Below are 20,418 nucleotides of genomic sequence, written 5' to 3' on the forward strand. Positions count from 1 at the left end.
AATAAAAAAGAAAAGGTCGGACATCAAAGTCAAGGCAAAAAAACGTCTAGCGCTGACCCCCCCCCCCCCCCCCCCCCCACACACACACACCCGTGACTGCCACGGGTGTGGGGGGGGGGGGGGGACACCGGAGCTGACCCCTCCTGATGAGAGACTGGCGGCAATAATTGGGGAATCCCTTTTAAGTGGAGTGGTGACTGAGGCACAGGGGGAGCACCGACGCGCCAGATGCACCGGGTGACACCCCCCCAAAAGCCCGCAGAGGAAGTCGGAACCGGCTCATAAGCCACTTGTCCTCGTTTTCCAGCAAGTCTTCTTGCTGTCTAAAGATGCGTTCACTCCGAATTCTTCCATTTGCCACATCTTCTAAGAGCACAAGATCAGCCATTGTGCGTCATTGTGATGGGTCATTTTATTTCCCTCCATTTAATTACATCTGACAAGCTACAGATGTCAGTAATAATCGACGTGGAAATGGGAAATTGATCAGCGCAAATGTAATTTCTTGTTGCTTTCTGAATGGTCGAGACATACGCCATACATTGTTTCATCAAAAATAAAACAAACTAAAGGCATATGCATGAATACCATAATTCTGTAGCTTATGAAGAAATGTTTTACTATGAAAACAACTTTCCCTAGTGGACAATTAATGCATCTCTCTCTATCTATCCATCTGTCTGTCTAATTGCACCTATATCTGCTCCGCCAGACGGACACATTGACGGGAATGTCAGTTTTGTACATTATTTCGTTCTGTTAAATATATTATTTATGAGGATGAATTGCACAACATGCCAATATTGTAGAAAATATTTCACTTTTCTTTTTGCAAATATGTGTTCATTTGAATTTCTGTTGTAATTTTCGTTTGATTTTTTTTTTGTTTGTTTCACTGCTGATCGATCAAACGGGTGTTTGTGTAGGCTGTTAATTGTAAGACTTGCTTTGTGAAGTCTTCATGTTATTTCTGAGAGGCAGTATTGTCATTTTCACTTTCACGTGTTTCTTCCATCTGCCGACGGCGTCGCCGTTTCTCATTTCACCCGTTTTTGTGCGTACGCCTGGGTCAGAGCTTGCTTGAAGGACCGCACATTTTCCCGTCAAGTTTGCTTTTTATAAATCTCAACTATTGCGTAGAGAGTGGCGTACGCCTTCTTTTGTGCGTACGCAACGTTGATAAATGAGGCCCCAGGTCTTTATTTCCCGGAAGATACGATCGGTTTGCTCAAAAACCCGGATTTCCGGGAATTCCCGGAAGACTTTCATCACTGGAAATGGCCCGGTGTAGCAAGCCCTTAAGTGACGGGGAGTTTGTAAAAGAATGTCTGCTAAAAGTAGCTGACATGTTTGTCTGGATAAAAAGTTTGAAGAAATAAGTCTGTCAAATGAGACAATTTTTAGAAGAGTAGAAGATCTGGGAAAACATCTGGAGGGCCTGGTTAACTGACTAAATGACACTTGGTCATTACAGCTATTAAAAACAACTTCTTCTGTCTATCCATTTCTTTTCACCAAAATTGGCCCCCAGTCTAATGTCGAGTTCCTAATTTGGCCCTCCTCCTACAAACACTTTGAGAATCCCTGTTTCAGACAGTTTAAACAAAAGAGAAAAGTGTAACAAACGTTCATGCCTGTCTAAGAGAATTGTTAAAAAAATCTATAATTGTGAAAAAATAAAGCAGATTACTTTGTGGATTGTGTCTATCGTGTGCCATTTTTAGAACTCCTAAGATAAACGAGGGACCTCTGTGTTAATGTAGACACACAGCTGACAAACCTCTGTTTCAAGAGCTTTCCCTGGATCTGTGGTGCACAACAGAAGCAGATACGTTTTTATTTTTACAAAAACTAAGGATACAATGTTTAATATAATCGAGTATCAGACTTGAGCTCTTCAGGGGCCTGTGGAAACCCTGATGAATAAGCAGCTCAGTTCTATAATGACACACGATCATCAATGGGATGAAATCATACCTGCCACATTTGGACCTGGGGGGAGAAGTCCCGGTCTGTTGGGATCAAGGCCAGAGCCTGAGCCACCCACAGGCGTCTGTTCTCCGCCGGGAGCTCAGCCTGGACGGAGATTGACAGAAACCCTGTAGTTACTCGTCCGTTGGTTTCTTCCTGATCACCAGCTGGCTTTTTGCTGGTGGGCAGTGCGTCATGCGGCGTGGGGTCACGAAAGGGTCTCAGCTCCGATGGGTCAAAAATCAGACTCTGATGTCGCTTCTGAAGGGTCTTCTCTGACAGGAAGTCCTGCTCTACTGTCACTCTGGGTTCCAGGGTCCCATATTGTAGTTGAACATCAAGGGGGCTGCAGGATTCAAGGCTGCTGTGGGACAAGGAGCGCTTAATGTAGCTGAGGGTGGCTTTGCTGTTCTTCAGATTTCCAAAACTCTGCTGCCATTCTCCCAGTTTATGAAGCACTGAGTCACTGAGGCTGCGGCTGCTCCACAGAGGGGAGCTCAGAGGGCTCTCCAGGTTCTGCTGCCTCCAGAGTGGGTCCAGTTCGTTGTCACTGGCGAGAGGCTGATCAGCTCTGGACTGCAGTGCGAATGGATTCAGAGTATTCAGTGCACATGCCGGGAGAGGGATCCCCTTTCCCCTCATCTCCCTCCCAAGCTGCTGAAGAGCCTGCTGGGACACGGTCTTCTCCACCTCAGCTGTGAGGTCCGGGATCTCCAGCCGCTCCTCCTCCACCACCACCTGCCTGTTCGCTGCTATGTCCAAGAGCAGCTTGCACACCAGGTGCACAATCTTTGGCACATTCTTCATCCGTCGCGCTTCGTAGCCGTGCAGTAAATGTCGCTGCCTGGTGAGGTACTGGGACAGAGTGACAGCGCTCGCTCTGGGTTCTGCACAGGAGAAGACGCTCCGCAAAGGAACCAGGAACTGGGCAAACTCCCGCACACACAGCAGCTGGCCTCTGGTTTGGATGGAGTTGGGTCTCTTTGCTCGCACAAACAGGATAGCTTGGTCTGCGTTCATCCGGGCAGTGAAGACCAAGTAACACGCCAGGAGCACGCCTGAAACAAAAACCAGGGACCAACATCTTTAGCAGAAACTCTGATGCTACGTTCACACCGACCTCTTCGAGCAACCACTTCCAATGAAAAGTCTAAGGAAAGGCAGGTACATGCTTGTTTTGAGGTTTTATATTCAGAACTCTTGCATTCATGTGTTGCTACGCAAATTTTAAGTCAGTTTTCTGGCTCTGCGCAAAAAGGCACAGGCATTGAAGGCACGTTCAAAACTTAAACCAGTTGAACTTTGACCAGTCAGGATTTGGAAGTGACGTATGGGTAGCGTCTTTTTCAATTCACGGAAGTGCCAGCCGTTTGAAAATTGATCATGGAGCAGAAATTCATAATTGCAGTTTGTGCCTGGCTGGAATTATGATACCAAGTATCTTTTTTATTGGAATAGAGAAATCGTGATTTAAAAAAAAAAAAAGCCTGAAGAAAGATTTTCCATATGACATTTCGCACTCAGCTTCTTCTAACTGTAGGTTGCCGTCATTGGCTAGTATCGGCTAGTGAAAGTCCAGTGTGAACACCATATGCTAAACATTCCATGCCCAGTGTGAACGTAGCATAAGAGCTTAACAGACCAACTCAGGAGGTGTTACAGACCGGTTCTTCCAAGACCAGCATGGCAGTGAACCGCCATCTTTCCTTCTTGAACAGCAAAAGACATGACCTTCACCATGTCCAGGATTGTAGTTAGAGATGCCACGCCATAGTCTTTCCATCCAAAGTTGTAGTAGTAGACTGAAATAAATCAAACGAAAGGAAGAGTTCAGAATCTGAGTCCATGCCCAGCAGCTCCTCATCACTCAAAGCTGCTCTTCATCCTCACAAGGTGATTCATCTTATTCGTGAGACAAATAACTCATAAGTCCATGAACACAATCTTTTAGTCTCACACATGTTCATGTTAACGTTTTGCAGGACACGATCACTGACAGCTGGTGTTTCTGCTTTGCCAGAGCAAAGACCAAGCAGAGATGACCTAGAGCAGCCAAGCCTCAAAGGCCAGTGTGCTACATGTTTTCCAACCACGCTGTCATTGAAGCTCCTTATTAGCTAAACACATGATCCAGGTAATCAACAGCAGATAAGGCAGAATTTCTGGAAAACTAGCAGAGGCCTCAAGGCCTGGATCTGGGCACCCCTGACCTAGAGCAACAAAATGAGAATAAATAAATGATCCTTGATCCCAAGTTTCTGCATGAGAGACTTTAGTCCAAAGCCCCAACTTTGACATGAGATGATCTCATTACAGACCACGGCAGCAGGAACATTCATGGGCGCCATTCATTAATTATGTTAACAAATGATCATACAAGTCACACTTTTCAATTGTGACAAGTACAAGTCATCAGCCGGGACTGCAGCTGAAGGCAAAAAATCAAAATAAAAAAAAGAACAAAAAAAAACTTAAAAATATTGCAGCTGAAACATTTTTTAGAACATTTGGAGGAAAGCAGATGAAGAAGTCACCAGAAGGCTTTGCTTTAAACCCCAAAAACATCAGGGGACCTTCAATCAGATGAAATGGCTGACACCTCAGAGGAGCTTGTTAGGAAAAAAAAATCATGAGCCTGCTCTCTAAGGACATAGCGCCTGTGGAGTTTCTAAGCATCCACCTTGTTGCTTAATAAGCAACTCTGGAGCTACTGAGGAAAATGAGCTGCAGCCTCTTCAATTTGATCAAGAAAATCACAGGATTGACGAAAAAAGGATTGATGAAGAAACAAAACAACAGGATGTCATCTGCTTTATGACATCCAGATTATAAAAACAAAGAGATCAAATAAAAACTAAGCTACCAGACAAACAAATATCAAAAATGAAAAAAAGCAACTTTAAACTATAGAGATACAACAAAGCAGACAAAAACATCAGAAACAAAACAAAGACAATTCGCTAGCTAAGCTTAATTCAATTCAATTCAATTCAATTTTATTTGTATAGCCCAAAATCACAACAACAGTCGTCTCGATGGGCTTCGAAGTAAAACATGAAATCAAAAGGATCACGAATACAAAGAGTTCAATAGAAAAATACTAAAATGAACTAACAAACTGACTAAGCTATACTGGCATCCCTGCCCTTAGACCCCCCTTCGCGGTAAGGAAAAACTCCCAAAAAAAACGGATTCCGGAAAAAACGAAGAAACCTCAGGGGTGCCCACATGAAGGAGGGATCCTCCCCCAGGACGGACAGGCGATTTACCAGAAATCTTAGAGAAGAATTAACTTATCTAAATCTACAACTACATATATAAAAGTCCAGCAGACGAGCTTCATCCAGCCGTGGTTATCGGGACAGTCAAAGGCGCGAGTCGAGCCGGAGACAGGAACCACAGCCAGGTGTAGGAGCAGGAGCAGAGACGAGGTACTCGGTCAGGTACAGAGCAGAGACGAGCCAGAGATGAGCCAGAGGCAGGATCCACAGCCAGGTGTAGGAGCAGGAGCAAAGGCGAGGTAAACGGTCAGGAACTGGAGCACGGATGAGCCAACTGGAGTCTGGAAGCACTCCCACTCCCCAGGAGGGGAGAGGAAAAGAGGGACAATACATGAATCGCACTGCACCAAACAGAGGCATGGAGAACTAAATGATAAATTATGATCAAGAATAGAGGAGAGGAAGGGTAGAAGTAAAAAAGGAAAGAGGACAGAACCCCAGTGTACCATAGTTACCCCAGCTTCAACTTCTAGCAGCTAGTCTGACAATAAGCCTGTCCAAAGAGGAATGTTTTCAGTCTAGCTTTGAATGTAGAAACTGAGTCGGCCTCTCTTATATGAGCTGGGAGTTTATTCCATAAGACAGGGGCTTGGTGGCTAAACGCTCTACCTCCAACCGTACTTTTACCAATTCTAGGAACCACAAGCAGTCCTGCATTTTGCGAGCGAAGTGTTCTGATTGGTTGGTAAGGGACTATGAGGTCCTTAATATAGGCTTAGCCAAGCCTCCGGCTCAAACTCGCCCCCATTAAAGTTTGGTGATCCGTTCATGACATGCAGACTTCTACTGGGGTTATTTGTCAGAAATAATAAGCTGGAAATATAAAGCTTTGATCATAATAGGAAAAAATTAAATGTCAGATACTGATCGGGTCGTCACTAATTAAAAACACAAGAAACACAACGAAAAAAAATGTAATAAATGAACAAGAAATAAAGAGCACACAATACAAACAAACACAAAAAAAGCAAAGTAAAGATAAGAAAAATTGAAAACACAAAAAAAGAAACCAATACAAACAAAAAACATTTTTATTAAAAAGAGATCAAATAAATTCAAAGCAAAAACAAAAAACAAATGAGAAATAAAGAAAAATTAAATATATGAATATTATAATTAAATATAATAAACAACTCAATTGATTTTTTTAACAGAGTAAATGTATACGCTTGTATATAACTGCAAAGAATATTGATGTATTTTTATGATATGAAGTAAATCCGATGAGGAATTTCTCCATCAAAACAGACTAAAGTTTCTTTATCAAATGCTTCTTTTTTCAACAGTTCATTTTTTTTTCTTCAAAAATAGGTTTTAAGCTTTTCATCGCCGTCTTTAAAAAAGTAGCGTTAACATAATCATAGTTCATAACCAACTGGGAAACCACTGTATGTGCTCACCTGATGCTGCATGACACTGAATGTTTACTAGTTTACTCAGCTTTCATTTCAGACAACCCTTTGTTTGCTGCTGCACTTGAAGCTCACCCCCCGCCTGCATGAAGGTCTCGGGTCGGTAGGTGAAGCCGCTCTCTGGCTCCAGCGGGTTGCCGCAGCTGGCGTGTTCTCCGGGTCGCTGCAGGTTGATGACGGTCTTCAAACCGCATCTGAGGGCCGCCGATCGCAACACAACAAGTAAGAACGCAACCAGCCACAACGGAAACGCACAGCACCCCAACTTTACACAACTCTCGGGCTGCTGGAGCACCAATGCTGAAAATGTTGAGTAACGGAATACGGCAGTACCTCTTGAACTGCTCAATGATGCCGTATTTCTCTATGATTTCAGTTGAAGGCCTCGCCATAGCAAGCAAGCTGTCAGTAATCCTGCAGGAGAGGAGAACAAAAAGTCAGAAAGTAGAAACACAGTCCAACGTTGGAAGTCCATCGGGAAGCCAGGAGAACGGATGTTTTAGAAGTGTAGGAAATGAGGCCTTCTAACTTAGAGCTGTTTGTGAGCTGCTTTTGTGTTCCTGGATTTCTAAAATCGTTTTAATATCTTTCAGAGATTATTAAAAAGAATGTACCCAGGGCTTTAAACGACAAAAGTAAAAGTACACGAACAGCCGGGTTGGGTAAAATGTTCATGTTCAGAACAGGAATCGTTATCAAACACTTTGAGCATTTGAACATACCAGGATGAATACAGGCCCTTAATGGCCTGCTCCTCGTCCCTCCAGCGGGACGGGTTCTCATATTTACAGGCTTTGCCCCCGCAGGCCATGGAGCACTGCATGTGACCGGGGATGACGTGTCTGAGAGTCTCCCCCATCTTGGTGTACTTTGCTGTGGGTACTCTTGCGGTAGCTGGAAAGGCAAAAAAAAGTCATGTAGTTATTCAAACTACATCTTCACAGCTTTGAATGTTTTTTTTTCATTATGTCTAAAACATAAATTGTTGTCTCGTCAGAAATGTGGTCCAGTTTTAATGAAAAATGCTTCAAGGCACTTCATCTTTGCTTCAGTTTTCGTTTGTTTTCTACCACCCATCCATCCATCTTCTGAACCCGCTGCATCCCTTTTTTTGGGGTCATGGGGTTGCTGCAGCTCACTCAGCTGCTGCTGGGTGAAGGTAGGTAGGCTGCACCCTGCAATCAGTTGCAGGGCCACACTCACAAAAACCTATCAAGCATGTTTCTGGACCGTAAGGGAAAACCCACACATACATGAGGACAACATGCAAACTCCATTAGCTGTGATTTCATATTTGGATTTTATTTTTAAAACTCACTTGAAACATCAGTGGTATATAAAAAAAAAAAGACAAAAGAGCTTTAAGCACTAGAATTGGTTTGTACAGCAGAGCATCTGCATATTTTATTCATCAATCCCTCTTTCGCTCATTAAAAGTGAAGGCAAATCCAAAGTACTTTTTATTTCAAGATGTTATTTTAACTGTAATCTTCTACTTTATGGAGATTAAATGACAATTGAAGAAAAAAAACAGCATTTTTCTCCCCAAATGTTTCATTTTTTTGTTTTTGTTTCGGTTTGATTTCATCCGTTCAGAGAACTTCTGCAGCCTGAGGGACTATGTTAAAATAAAAAATATATATAAGTCGATCTCTTGTTATAATACTGGATATTTGTCCAATGAAGTAATTGTAGAATTACTAAAAGAAGTTACAGATATCCGAAATTAACATTTAACATCTAAAATTAGGAATCTTTAAAGGTGTCAATTTAAAACTTTCCTGTAGAACAAGAAAAATCATCTGTTAGTGTGTCTGACAGACAAAAAACCTGTGGCAGTATTCTTTTATGTGGAAAAAAAAATCTTAAACCATTTTATCAAGGAATAAATTATTGAGTTGTCATATAAAAAGATTTTATTTTGACCTTGGTGGATCTTTTTCCCCTCCTGTTTCTGTTTTGGGTAAAATATTTTAAGAAGTATCATCAACAGAAGCCTCTAGTCTGACACATACATTTTGGTGTTTAACACCTCATACTGCAGAACTCGACTGTCAAAACAAAAATTGGCTGAGCTGACCTCTGTCAGTGCAGAGCAACACTCTGACTCTCCTGAAGACATGTAATAAAAAGAAAACGAATCATCGTCTCCTTAATGTTAAAGAAAGAGGTTTTGTGTGTGTGTGTGTGTGTGTGTCCTACCTGTCTCCATCTCTGCGCTGGCCTCTCTGAATCACCGGTGAACTCGCCGCTCTCAGTCAGGACACTGACACCCGCAGCCATGCCTGAAAGGTGAGAGCAAACATGATGTCGAAGGGGAGTGGAAAAAAAAACGCTGAAACAACCGAAGAGCTGGCGAGAAGAAGCTCGAGTCGTGCTGATCACACAAACACTGACGAGGTGTGTGCACAGATAAAATTTCCAGGGGGGAGCATGCTGCCTGGCAGGAGCACTCAGGGGAGAAGCAGATGACTGTATCAGCCTGTAAGGAGGGAGGGCAAGGCCGGTGGGACACGTCTGATCCCAGGAACCGGGGAAACAAGCGGCCCTGATATGAGAGCAAACACGTGCAGCGGCACAATCAGATTTGCAGCCACCAGGTGAGTCGACACGTTTCTGGGCACATTACAAACTCATCTGAAGCACGTGACTGACCGCAGGGTCTCATTCCTGCATCACCAAGTCACACTTTTGTCACACAAATCTCTCCGAGTGCCGGTTACAGGCATAGTAAATGTTTCTCACGTTACTCCTGCTGCTCAGGCCTCCGAGCCAGTGTTGTCTGAGGACGAGTGGGGCGGGAGGGAAACTCGGCACCCTTACAGCTTCCCGTTTCATCCTCAGCAGCCCAGCGCATGCAAACTTTATAGAGGAAAACAATCCTCCTACACCCCCACCCCCCACCCCTTATGTCACCAATGACAAGACTAAAGATATTTAAAAAGCGAAGGGTATATTTTCATAGAACGACATTCTGGAAACTAAATAATTTTACTGAGGTCAATATTTATCCACAACCAAACATGGATAACAAATATTTCAATGTTTATCCACTAAATGAGCTCATTTCAATTGTACTCCTGCAGATTGAAAGAGTTGGCTAGAAAAACATGTATCAATAAGTAAGAAACAGTAACAACTGATGCAATTACCTGATATCTGTATGATTATTGTTTAAAAAGGATGCTGTATAGCAAGAAGCTGTATACATAAAGATGGTCAAAGGCATAAAAAGATGGTGGAACAATTTAAAAAACAATAATCTTCAATGTCAACAGCCTTTCAAATACAGTAAACCCTTGTTTTTCGCGGGGGTTAAGTTCCAAAAATAACCAGTGATAGGCAAAATCCGTGAAGTAGAAACCTTCATTTTTTTCTTACAATTAATATACAATTAAATACTCTATTATACATTGAAAAGAAAGAACAGACTATTTTACAAGCATTAATTTTGTTTCACCAATAAAAGTACTTTAGAAACGTTTTTTTCAACAAATAACTTCTGTACTGTACTGTCAAATAGTAATTTTAATCATCTATGTGAACAAAAGGCTTCAAATTGCGGAGATTAGCCCCGCCTACCGCAACCCGAGTAATTGGATTTAACGGGAGAAAATTTAAATTTATTATGAAAAAACAAACAAAGAACAGTCGGTCAAATAGTGACTGAGGTGTATTTCACTGCTCTTCAGACTGAGCCGCTGCATCCTGACTCCGCTCTGCAGTGTTTTCTTCTTTTGAACCCCGCGGTGTAGCTGTGTTTGTTCAGGGGAAGAATAGTGATAGGCAGTTGTTGTCGCTCTTTTTTCTATGGGTTTTAGAGAAACTCTAAATTGCAAGAGAATTTGCACGTACGTAATGTTAATTTGACAAGCTAATTTACGTACCTGTACATTTTAAACGGCAACGTTATTGACGCACAGGTAGAGAAGAAGCGGAGTGACTTTTTAGCCAATCAGAATGCAGAACACAATGCACGATGCAAATCCGTGAAGTAGCGAAACCGTGAAAAGTAAACCGCGTTATAGCGAAGGATCACTGTATTCTCCCGCCCCCGTCCAGAACAGCTCAAACGACTCAGAGAAAAGGAGAAATCCCTGTGTGTCAGGGACAAAACTGAAGACTTCTTCTGAGCTTTGTGGTCTTCAGGCCCTCACACGACACCAGATCCTTCGTTGCATGATTGTGGCCCCTCAAAACAGAGAGGAATAGATTTTCTCTCAGTTTTGAAAGTGTTAATAGATTGTAATTTTTTATAATGTAAATAGAAAATGAGTATTAAAGACCCACTCCGATGAGCTTTTGATCTATTGTTAGAGTTCCCAGCGGCTTTTTAATTATGATGATGTCGTTTTTAGCTAAAACCAAACTTTTAACTTTCAAAAGGCGTTCATTGCCTTTTTTTAATGGCCGAGTGGTGCAAGAGACGTTTACATTTAAGTAGGCCTGGGCGAAAAATCGATTGAATGAATTAATGCAAATTTTTGGTTACGGGCGATTTAAAGAATAACTAAATCGAGTTTTTGCGTAATGGTACATTTTTGGCTCCCCGGAGCTTCCGTAGCGTTAGTTTCACATGGCGTTTTTGGCAAGCGACAAACAACAACATGATAGCACACAAGAAACAGCAAGCGACAACATGGCTACCGGTGAGAGTGGGAAGTTTGTTCCCCAAAAAGGGATAAAATCATCTGTTGTTTTGAACTGTGATGGGTTTGCTGCAACAAACGTGGAGCAAGAGACCCCACGCTGCAACGTTTGCCTAAAGCCCATTGCACGGAGCGCTGACACACATACACATAGTCATTCTACAACACCTATATAGTTAGTTCATTAGTTAGTTAGTAGTTAGTTGTTACTGTTATTTGTTAATAAAGAATACTGCGTTGCAATTATGAATTGTATTCATTTGCGACGCGGCCACCATGAGATTTTGTGTTCGGCGGCGGGGGTGGGTGGGGGTGCGGGATGCGGGGTGCGCTTGACTGCGACTCCTGCTGCTTCATCACCGCGGACCGGTGATCAAAAATCCCACACCGTCACAGCTCTAGTGTATATCTCGTGGGACACAAAAAAAAATAGCGACTTCTCCAGTACCGATAGCAGAATCGTTGAGGTCAGATCTTACAGAGACTGGGGTCTTGAAGAATGTTGCCCCAGGGCTCGTTCAATACCGGGGCTATACCCATCCCTAGGAAAGGGGCACGGTGGAGAACAGTCACCGAAGCGGTCGCTTTGCATATAACCAAAGACATGGTACCCATATATACCGTGGAGAAGACGGGGTTTATTGATTTAATTAAAACCTTAGACCCCAGGTATGAACTGTATTGTTAATCCTTTAGAAAATGGTGCTACTCTCAAGGTGAATGTTTGTCTCCTTTTAGTCTAGACTACAAAGTGTGACTCAAAACACAGCTGGGACTTTGATTCCAGGAGTGTGTTCATTTATTTATTATTCATCCCAGAAATGGGGGTTACATTTGTCTTGCGTTTGATTAGATAAAAGCAAGATTTGCTTAATGTTGTCTGCCTTTTATACTTATTGCTTTCCTTAAGTGGGGGGGGGGGGGGGGTCGTAACTCGCATACATTTTTTTATTTTTTAAATCAGAGATTTTATTTTTAGGCCATATCGCCCAGCTCTATATTTAAAATACAAAAACAACAAATCCCAGTACAAATGAACAAATACTGAAACACAACAGCAAATCATGGAACAAATTACAGAGTCCTGAAAGACAACAGCAAATCACAAAATACACAAAAGGAAATCCAGCTCCAAATGACCAAATCACAAAAACAATCTCCTTACAAACTACCAAATCCAGAAACACAACAACGAAGGCGGAGACACGGCTTCTAACAGAAAGGGATGTGATATAAAACCTATTCTGTATGATTTTTTAAAGTTATTTAGTATTTTTTTCTTTATGTGTACATTATATATACATGAAACAGTCCAAAAGCATTCTCTTTAACTGTATTACTACTGTAAAAACTACAACAATGTTTAGCAAGGTAAAGTGTTTGTGTCACGTTCCAGTATTATGGGCAGTTGGAATAATCTGGGATTCATTTGAATAAAACTAATTTAACTTGTGTGAGTGATTTGAAATATAAACAGTAACGATAGTGTGATGTTAGCCTTTCACACCTTGCTTGGGACAACCTCACTCTGATCATCCAGCGCTTCACAAAGAACTGAGATAGGCTGAGTTGTTTCGATCCTCTGTGGTGATTTATTAAACAGGCTCCCAGTATAAATGCTTTTTACCTGAACAGTGACCTGTTACTCGGTTCCGTGGGTTCTAAAGCGAACAGTTTGTTTCTTGTTCGGACCGGTCCTGATGCTGCAGACTAACGGAGCTCATCACCTCTCTTTGCTGTTAGCTTAAGCTAGCAAAACATCTGGATCAGAGCACGACTCACCGCTTCCTGAAGCCCGGGATCGGGCCGGTTTCCGCGGGGTCTAACGGTCATCTCTCCAGGGTTACAGCAGAGGAGTCGCTGGCACGCGGGGCGTGCGGCTTTCCTATCAGCCGCGTCATTCCGGCTAGCTGCCTACCTCCAACTGCTAACTAGTTCAGCCGCCTGGCATTTTGTGTGGAGCGGCCTGCACGGGTCACGTGCGCCCAGGCACGCGTCAGTGACGTCACTTTGAACCTTTTTCAATACTTTTTTGTTTTTGTTTTATCTTTTTCTTACTTTAGTATTTTATTTTTTTATTTTTAGTTTATTGAGCATGAAAGAACATGACTAAACATTCATTAAATTAACAAAAAAATGATTAATAATTGCAGCCAGAAGGAACAAATACTGAACTACAGATTATGGATGGAAGAAAAGGAATCACATATTTAATAATGCAAGGCTTTTCTTAAGGTTGTAACGGGTAGAAAATAAAAATTAAGTTAAAATTGAAGACAAGGAAATAAATTAACTATAGTTATGCCATGCTTAAGGGTCAAACTAACTGCAAAATTAAACATATATACAGTACAGACCAAAAGTTTGGACACACCTCATTCAAAGAGTTTTCTTTATTTTCATGACTAGGAACATTGTAGATTCACACTGAAGGCATCAATACTATGAATCAACACATGTGGAATTATATACATAACAAAAAAGGGTCAAACAACTGAAAATATGTCATATTCTAGGTTTTTCATAGTAGCCACCTTATGATTTGATTACGGCTTTGCACACTCTTGGCATTGTCTTGATGAGCTTCGAGAGGTAGTCACCTAAATGCTTTTCATTTCACAGCTGTGCCCTGTCAGGTTTAATAAATGTGATTCCTTGCCTTGGGGTTGTGACCATCAGTTGTGTTGTGCAGAAGTCAGGTGGACACACATAGTCCCACTGGATAGACTGTTAGAATTTGTATTATGGCAAGAAAAAAGCAGCTAAGTGCAGAAAAACGAGTGGCCATCATTACTTTAAGAAATGAAGGTCAGTCAGTCCGAAAAATTAGGAAAACTTTGAAAGTGTCCCAAAGTGTAGTCACAAAAACCATCAAGCACTACGAAGAAACTGGTTCACAGGATAAAATCCTACCATTTTGTGCCAAAATGTAAGGTTGTGTTGCCATCCCATAATGATTTCAAAACTTTTTTTTTTATATCCCTGACAAGGGGTATATTGTTTTCGTTAGTCGAGTCTAAAAAAAAAATTCAGAATTTTTTCGTTTTAGCTGAGTCAGCACATTCTTTTGTGAATGTACCACACCCATTCCTACATCAATCTTTTCATATGTTACATTGCTTTGTTCAGTGTGGGCCACACTCACACATTCCGATGAATGTGCGAGCTAGCTAAGACCGCAACATTTGCAAATTTGCTGCGGCACGTCGTTAAAAATCTACACCTTCTAATTCCAACATTTTTTCCACAGTAGCTTGTCAGTGATGCCCGAGAAGTTATTAAATAATTGTTAAAATCCCTAGGACGAGTTTTCATTTGTATCTGGTTCTAAAGGTGCTTTTTTTTAATTCAAGATGGCGGATTCTTTTCAAGGTCAAAGGTCAACGACACTTCTGTGGTGTTTGTAGACTTGGGATGGCAGCATGTGTGTGCAATTTCATGAAAAATGCACAAACAAAAATGTGTTGTTTTTCCATATATTGCCGAAGTGACCCGGAAAATGGGTTATGATTGGGTTAATGCGTGCTGACAACATTTAGCCGTGCTTGAAACATTTAGCCGTGGATGAACTTAAGGTGGAATAACATCAGCCTTTATTTTGTCTGGACCAGACTGGTAACACAAATTCACATGATTGTTTGGATGGTTTATCAGAACTGTTCATTCAAAAGGTGCCTCCGCCTGTCTCAAATCGCTCCTCTGCTTAGAGATACAAATCTCCCGAGACACGATTGTCCTGAGTCTGGTGGCCCGCTCATGCACAACAACATGACGGACTGCTGTCCAAAGCCTCTTTCTTTGCACACACCGTAACAAAGTACTTTCCCCTGCCAGAAAACATGACGCTATCAGTTCATCTGCTCTGCTCAGAGACATGCACTTGCAATTTGCACGATTAAGCACAGCTGATTAGTCAGTGCGCACGGTTTAGCAATCTATGCGCACAGTTTAATAATCCGTGTGCACAGTTATCAGATTATATTTCTTTTTAACCACTGGCACCTGGAGGGTTCAGAAGTTTTGTGTTGTGAGTGAATTGTTTTGGGTTGTTAGTTATGTTTTTTTCCTGTTGTGATGAATTGTAGGTGAGAAGTTTTGTTTCCTTAGAGAGATTTGGGGTAGAGCCACTGCTCCTCCACATCCAGAGGAGCTAGTTGAGGCGGCTCGGGCATGTGGCCTGGATGCCTTCTGGACGCCCTTGAGGGGTACAGAAGGCATTTTACATTTCCGTATGTTTAAGAGGGCAGAGACCCAGGAAACACTGGAGAGACTGTGTCTCTCGGCTGGCCTGGGAAGATCTCAGGGTCCCCCCAGAGGAGCTGGAGGAAGTGGCCGGGGAGAGGGAAGTCTGGGCATCTTTGCTGAAACTGCTGTCCCCGCAACCCGGTCCCGGATAAGTGGCTGGATGGATGGATGGATGGATGGATGGATGGATGGATGGATGGATGGATGGATGGATGGATGGATGGATGGATACACCTGTCAGAAACCAATAGCTGAGTGTTTCCTCCAAGAATGGCTGAAATCTCTGACAGAACTTTCAGACAACGCTTGTTGAATTGAGATAGTTCTCTTTAGGCCTATATGTGGCCAAAAGCAGGAGCAGCTAAGGTTTAGGAGAGAGGTCAAGGATTTTTGTAAACCTTAATACCAACTGGAAGCTGGTGGTCAGCAGGTCTTATTCAACCAATAAGCAGATTATCTCAGAGTTCTTCCATCCAATCAGCTGGTTTATGTTAATTGCATAAACACTTCATTATTGTAAAGTGTTCCATATTGACACAAAGCTGCTTTTCTCAGCTTCAAAATCCATTGGAATTGTATTTATTGTGTGAATGGTCAAAGAGTTATGGTAGCTCAAAAAACGAACCAAAGCTCCAGTGTTAAAGGGTCAAATAAGCTAGGACCAACGTGTGTACTAGGCAAGTGTCAGTTAATGTAGAAAGAATTTTAGAATGTTACCATTTAATGACCAAAGACTGATGGATGCTCTGCAGCTGGACTAGAGCGCCTGTCTATCAAGTCAAGTCTATCATTGTCAATGGGAAACAGAGAGACAAAGGGACTGCTAAAAGCAGCGATCCTTCTGTCACATCTGTCTCTTCCCTCTGATTTGCATATCTGATTAGTCTTTGGTTTTATATTGGATGCACACCTTAACCAAACCCTCTGCATTTTTCCGTACGTGGGACTGGCCCAAGAAAGCATTAATGTACTCCCTTGTGTTTGCATTATTTGGTTATTTTTTATTACTATCCCCCCTCTATATTTATATGTAAATCATTTTAATATAATGTACTTGAGAGACTAAGAGAAAATTATCTGTTTTTGTTGAATTTGATTTTGGGACAATTATTGTTTTTACATACAGTGGTCCTTTGCTTTATTGTGGTTCACCTTTCGTGGCCTCCCAGTTTTGCACACTTTTCAAAAGAGATTTTTATTTCTTTTTTTCCACATTAAGTTCTTTGTCTTGATTTACTGCAGTTACAAAAGGACAGTTGGGGGGTGGGGGGTTTCTTTTAACACTAAAGGACCATTAGAAATGAAATTTAACTACAATTACTATAATCCTACTATTTAGCTAATAATCCCCCCACTCAAAAAAATAAATGAAATAAAAAACTATGTTCCTACTAGCACTATGTAACTAATAACCCCAACCCCCAACCGCTGTTCTTTCTTTTGGAACACAAGACCATGCTTCTCTGAGGAGACAGTGCTGACCACTGCTCCCTTATCTAACCCCCTTTTATCCTATGCCCCGTTTAACTTCCTACTATTATTCTAAGAATCCCGTCTAACCTAAACTAAAAATAAACCTCCTTCTTTTGCAAGACTCTTTTAGACTTTTTGCTGTCTTCCTTTTTACCAATGTTCCCTGTGGCTGACGTCCCACTGCCTTCTGAGTCTTTTTCAGTGGATAGCTCTTCATTAGTGAATGGGCTTATACTCTTGAAGGGTTTGGCTTTCCATAATTTGCTAAAACAGTTCCAGGGACGTGCCCTTACAGAAGGAGTAGGCTGAAAAGCGTCTTCCTGAGAAGGCTCAACCCGAGAAGGCCCAACCCGAGAAGGTCCAACCCGAGAAGGTCCAACCCGAGAAGGCCCAACCCGAGAAGGCTCAACACGAGAAGGATCGACTTTAGAAGGCCCGGTCCGTTTTGGCCAGACCCGAGAAGGCCAGGGCTGATAAGGCTCAACCCGAGAAAGCACAACCTGAGAAGGCTGAACCCGAGAAGACTCAAGCCGAGAATGGCCAATACAAGAAGGCCCAACCCAAGGAGGCTCAACCTGAGAAGGACCAACCTGAGAAGGACCAACCCGAGAAGGACCAACCTGAGAAGGCCCAACCCGAGAAGGACCAACCTGAGAAGGCTCAACCCGAGAAGGCTCAACCCGAGAAGGACCAACCCGAGAAGGACCAACCTGAGAAGGCCCAACCCGAAAAGGACCAACCTGAGAATGCCCAACCCGAGAAGGACCAACCTGAGAAGGCCCAACCCGAGAAGGCTCAACCAGAGAAGGACCAACCCGAGAAGGACCAACCTGAGAAGGCCCAACCCGAGAAGGACCAACTCGAGAAGGATCAACCCGAGAAGGACCAACCCGAGAAGGCCCAACCCGAGAAGGACCAACCCGAGAAGGCCCAACCCGAGAAGGCTCAACCAGAGAAGGACCAACCTGAGAAGTCTTTTTAACTTTGTCTTTCTTCTGCCAACACTGTACTTTTGGTTTTACCTCATCAGTGTGATTAACTTTACACAAAACCTTTGTACTTTGCAGCTCTCCTTTGACCGTCTCGTACTTGTCCCTCCACATGCCAACTAGTGTCCTCATTTGATTGTCTTGAGTTATAGACCAGTTGCACGCGTCTCTGAACAAGTACTCAAATTTTTCAACTTTGGCCCTCAAAACTGCAAGCTCCTCAGAAACCTTGTCGTATTCATTTTTCATTGCTTTCATTTCCTTTTCATATTCTGTTTTCAACAAGGTTCCATTGTACTTGTCTTTGTTTGAGTAGGTTTCTATAATTTTGTTGAAATGAAGTTGAAATGCAGAGTCTTGGAAATCATATTTGCTGCATTTGTTGATGTCTTGCAGGCAGTTTTGCAACATCCCTTCCAGGTTTTGAAACTTGGAAAGCATGTCCCCTTCCGTTGACTTTGCTTCTGACAAGCGGAGATCCAATTTGTCGTTTATATCCGCAAGTGTTTTCAATTGTTCTTCCAAATCCTGTATTTTAGTTGCCAAAAACGCTTTGTTCTTTTCATGCTCTTCTAAATCCTGTGCATGCTTAGAGTCATTGTTTGATATCCTTTTAGCTTGTTTAGAGATCCTTAACTCTAAAAACATTCTGTAAGCGTTGCTGGCAAAATTTTCTGTTTGGAGCTTCATTTTTTCTTGCTGTAAAGACCGAATGTTTTTTTCTTGTTGGCTGAGAAGTTCATTCAAACGTAAAATCTCCTCGTCCTTTAGAGCCACTTCAACCTTTGTGGGTTGCTCTAATTTGGAAATCTTATCTTTTAACTTTGCAATTTCCAAAGTCAACTCCTCGTTCTCCTCAGACCATTCATTGTTGCATTGATCCTTTTCAGCAAGTCTTCTGGAAGCTTCCTTTTGCAATTCAGAGAAGTCTCGATCTTTCTTTGCAACTAAATTTTTCAAATTCTTTATGACCACTTCTTGCTCCTTATTTTTCTTTCTCAGTGCAAGTTTTTCCGTCTGAAAACTTTTGTTAAGAGTTACAACCTTTTCAGCGTATTCAGCTTGACTGTCATTGATCTCCTTATCTTTCTCATCTATCACTTCTAAAAGAGCATTTTCAAACTGTGTCTGCAGGTTTTCCACTTGTTTCGTCATGATACAACTAATGTTTTCGACTTCTTTTGTGCAGTTCAGTTTCATTTCACTTATTTGCTCTTCCAGATTTCTTGTCTCTGCTCGAAGTTGAAATGCATCTCTTTGTAAATCTGGAAGGCCTTCCTTCAATCTTTCACAAGTTTGAAGACACTCATTGTATTTTGCTTCCAGTTCTTCATTCCTTAGTTGGAGCCTGCCATTTTCTTCACCTATTTTGCCAATGTGCTTTGTGTAAATGTCCAGATTCTCCATGACCATCTGCTGGCATACCTCATTGCACAATTTCTTGTGCTTTTCCAGCAGCTGCACTGAACGGTCACTTTGTGATGGATCTGTTTCACTTCCCATTTCCAAAGTCTTCTCCCTTTCTGTTTCACTTTTCATTCCTGAGTTTTTCTCTCCTTCTGTCTGTTTCACCCGGGGTTCAGGCTTTTTCTTAACGGCCCCAGGCATGCTTTTTCCAGCCCTCACTTCTTTCCTTGCAGGCTTTCTGTTGCTTTCCATTTTGAAGCCGTGCGCTATCTTAAAAGTGAAATATCCAAGTCTGGTTGAAGTTTCAGTCATATATGTAAACTTTTCCAGAGTAAAGATTTAATGTAAAATGATGCGTTACTTCATCATCACTTGTTATCATGTCGTCATGACAATAAGTGATGATGTAGTCACGTGTCATTTTAAATTAAGATTGCATCCTGAAATCACATCACTTCACATGATTATGACATCACTTGATGTCATAACTGAGGTGTGGTTTCAGGATGCAACCACACCCTATTATGACATCACTTGATGTCGTTGTCATCATGTCATTTTAGCCCACGATAAATTAAAATGAAGAATTAGCATTTAACATGCACATATTGACTAAGGGAGACCAAATTGGTTTGACAGTTGACAGTCCCTCTTCAATCTGCAAAAACGTGCTATGAAAACTTTTCATAATGTTGGACATTTTGACCATTCCAACATGTTATTTCTAACCTCCAAATTACTAAAAAGAAATGTGATTCAGTTTATTTTTATACTGTAAAATTCCTCCATGAAGCTAGTAATAATGTTTTACCTCATAATATTCAGAAACTATTCACACAAAGCCATGGAGATTGCTCTATTAGAGGATACAGTATTTTTGAACCATTGACCCTTGAGCTATCTTAGGCACTTTAACATTGGGAGTTGGGTCATCTAGACCCACAAGACAATGCGCTGAACCTTTTTTCTTCAATGATTTCTGATCTTCACT

At 41.9% G+C, this 20,418-nt stretch overlaps 1 protein-coding gene across 1 annotated transcript in view; it reads right to left on the minus strand.

Moving 5' to 3' along the window:
* The window catches only part of ptpdc1 (protein tyrosine phosphatase domain containing 1), a 15,063-nt gene extending 6,116 nt beyond the window's left edge, over window positions 1–8,947 (minus strand). The window contains 7 exon segments of the mRNA XM_020703433.1: window positions 1,978–3,029; window positions 3,636–3,773; window positions 6,740–6,858; window positions 6,998–7,078; window positions 7,387–7,558; window positions 8,867–8,894; window positions 8,897–8,947. Of these exon segments, the coding sequence (XP_020559092.1) occupies window positions 1,978–3,029; window positions 3,636–3,773; window positions 6,740–6,858; window positions 6,998–7,078; window positions 7,387–7,558; window positions 8,867–8,894; window positions 8,897–8,947 (1,641 nt within the window).
* Window positions 8,948–20,418: the final 11,471 nt, after the last annotated feature.

Source organism: Oryzias latipes, chromosome 5 (genome assembly GCF_002234675.1).
Source record: "Oryzias latipes chromosome 5, ASM223467v1".
NCBI lineage: Eukaryota > Metazoa > Chordata > Actinopteri > Beloniformes > Adrianichthyidae > Oryzias > Oryzias latipes.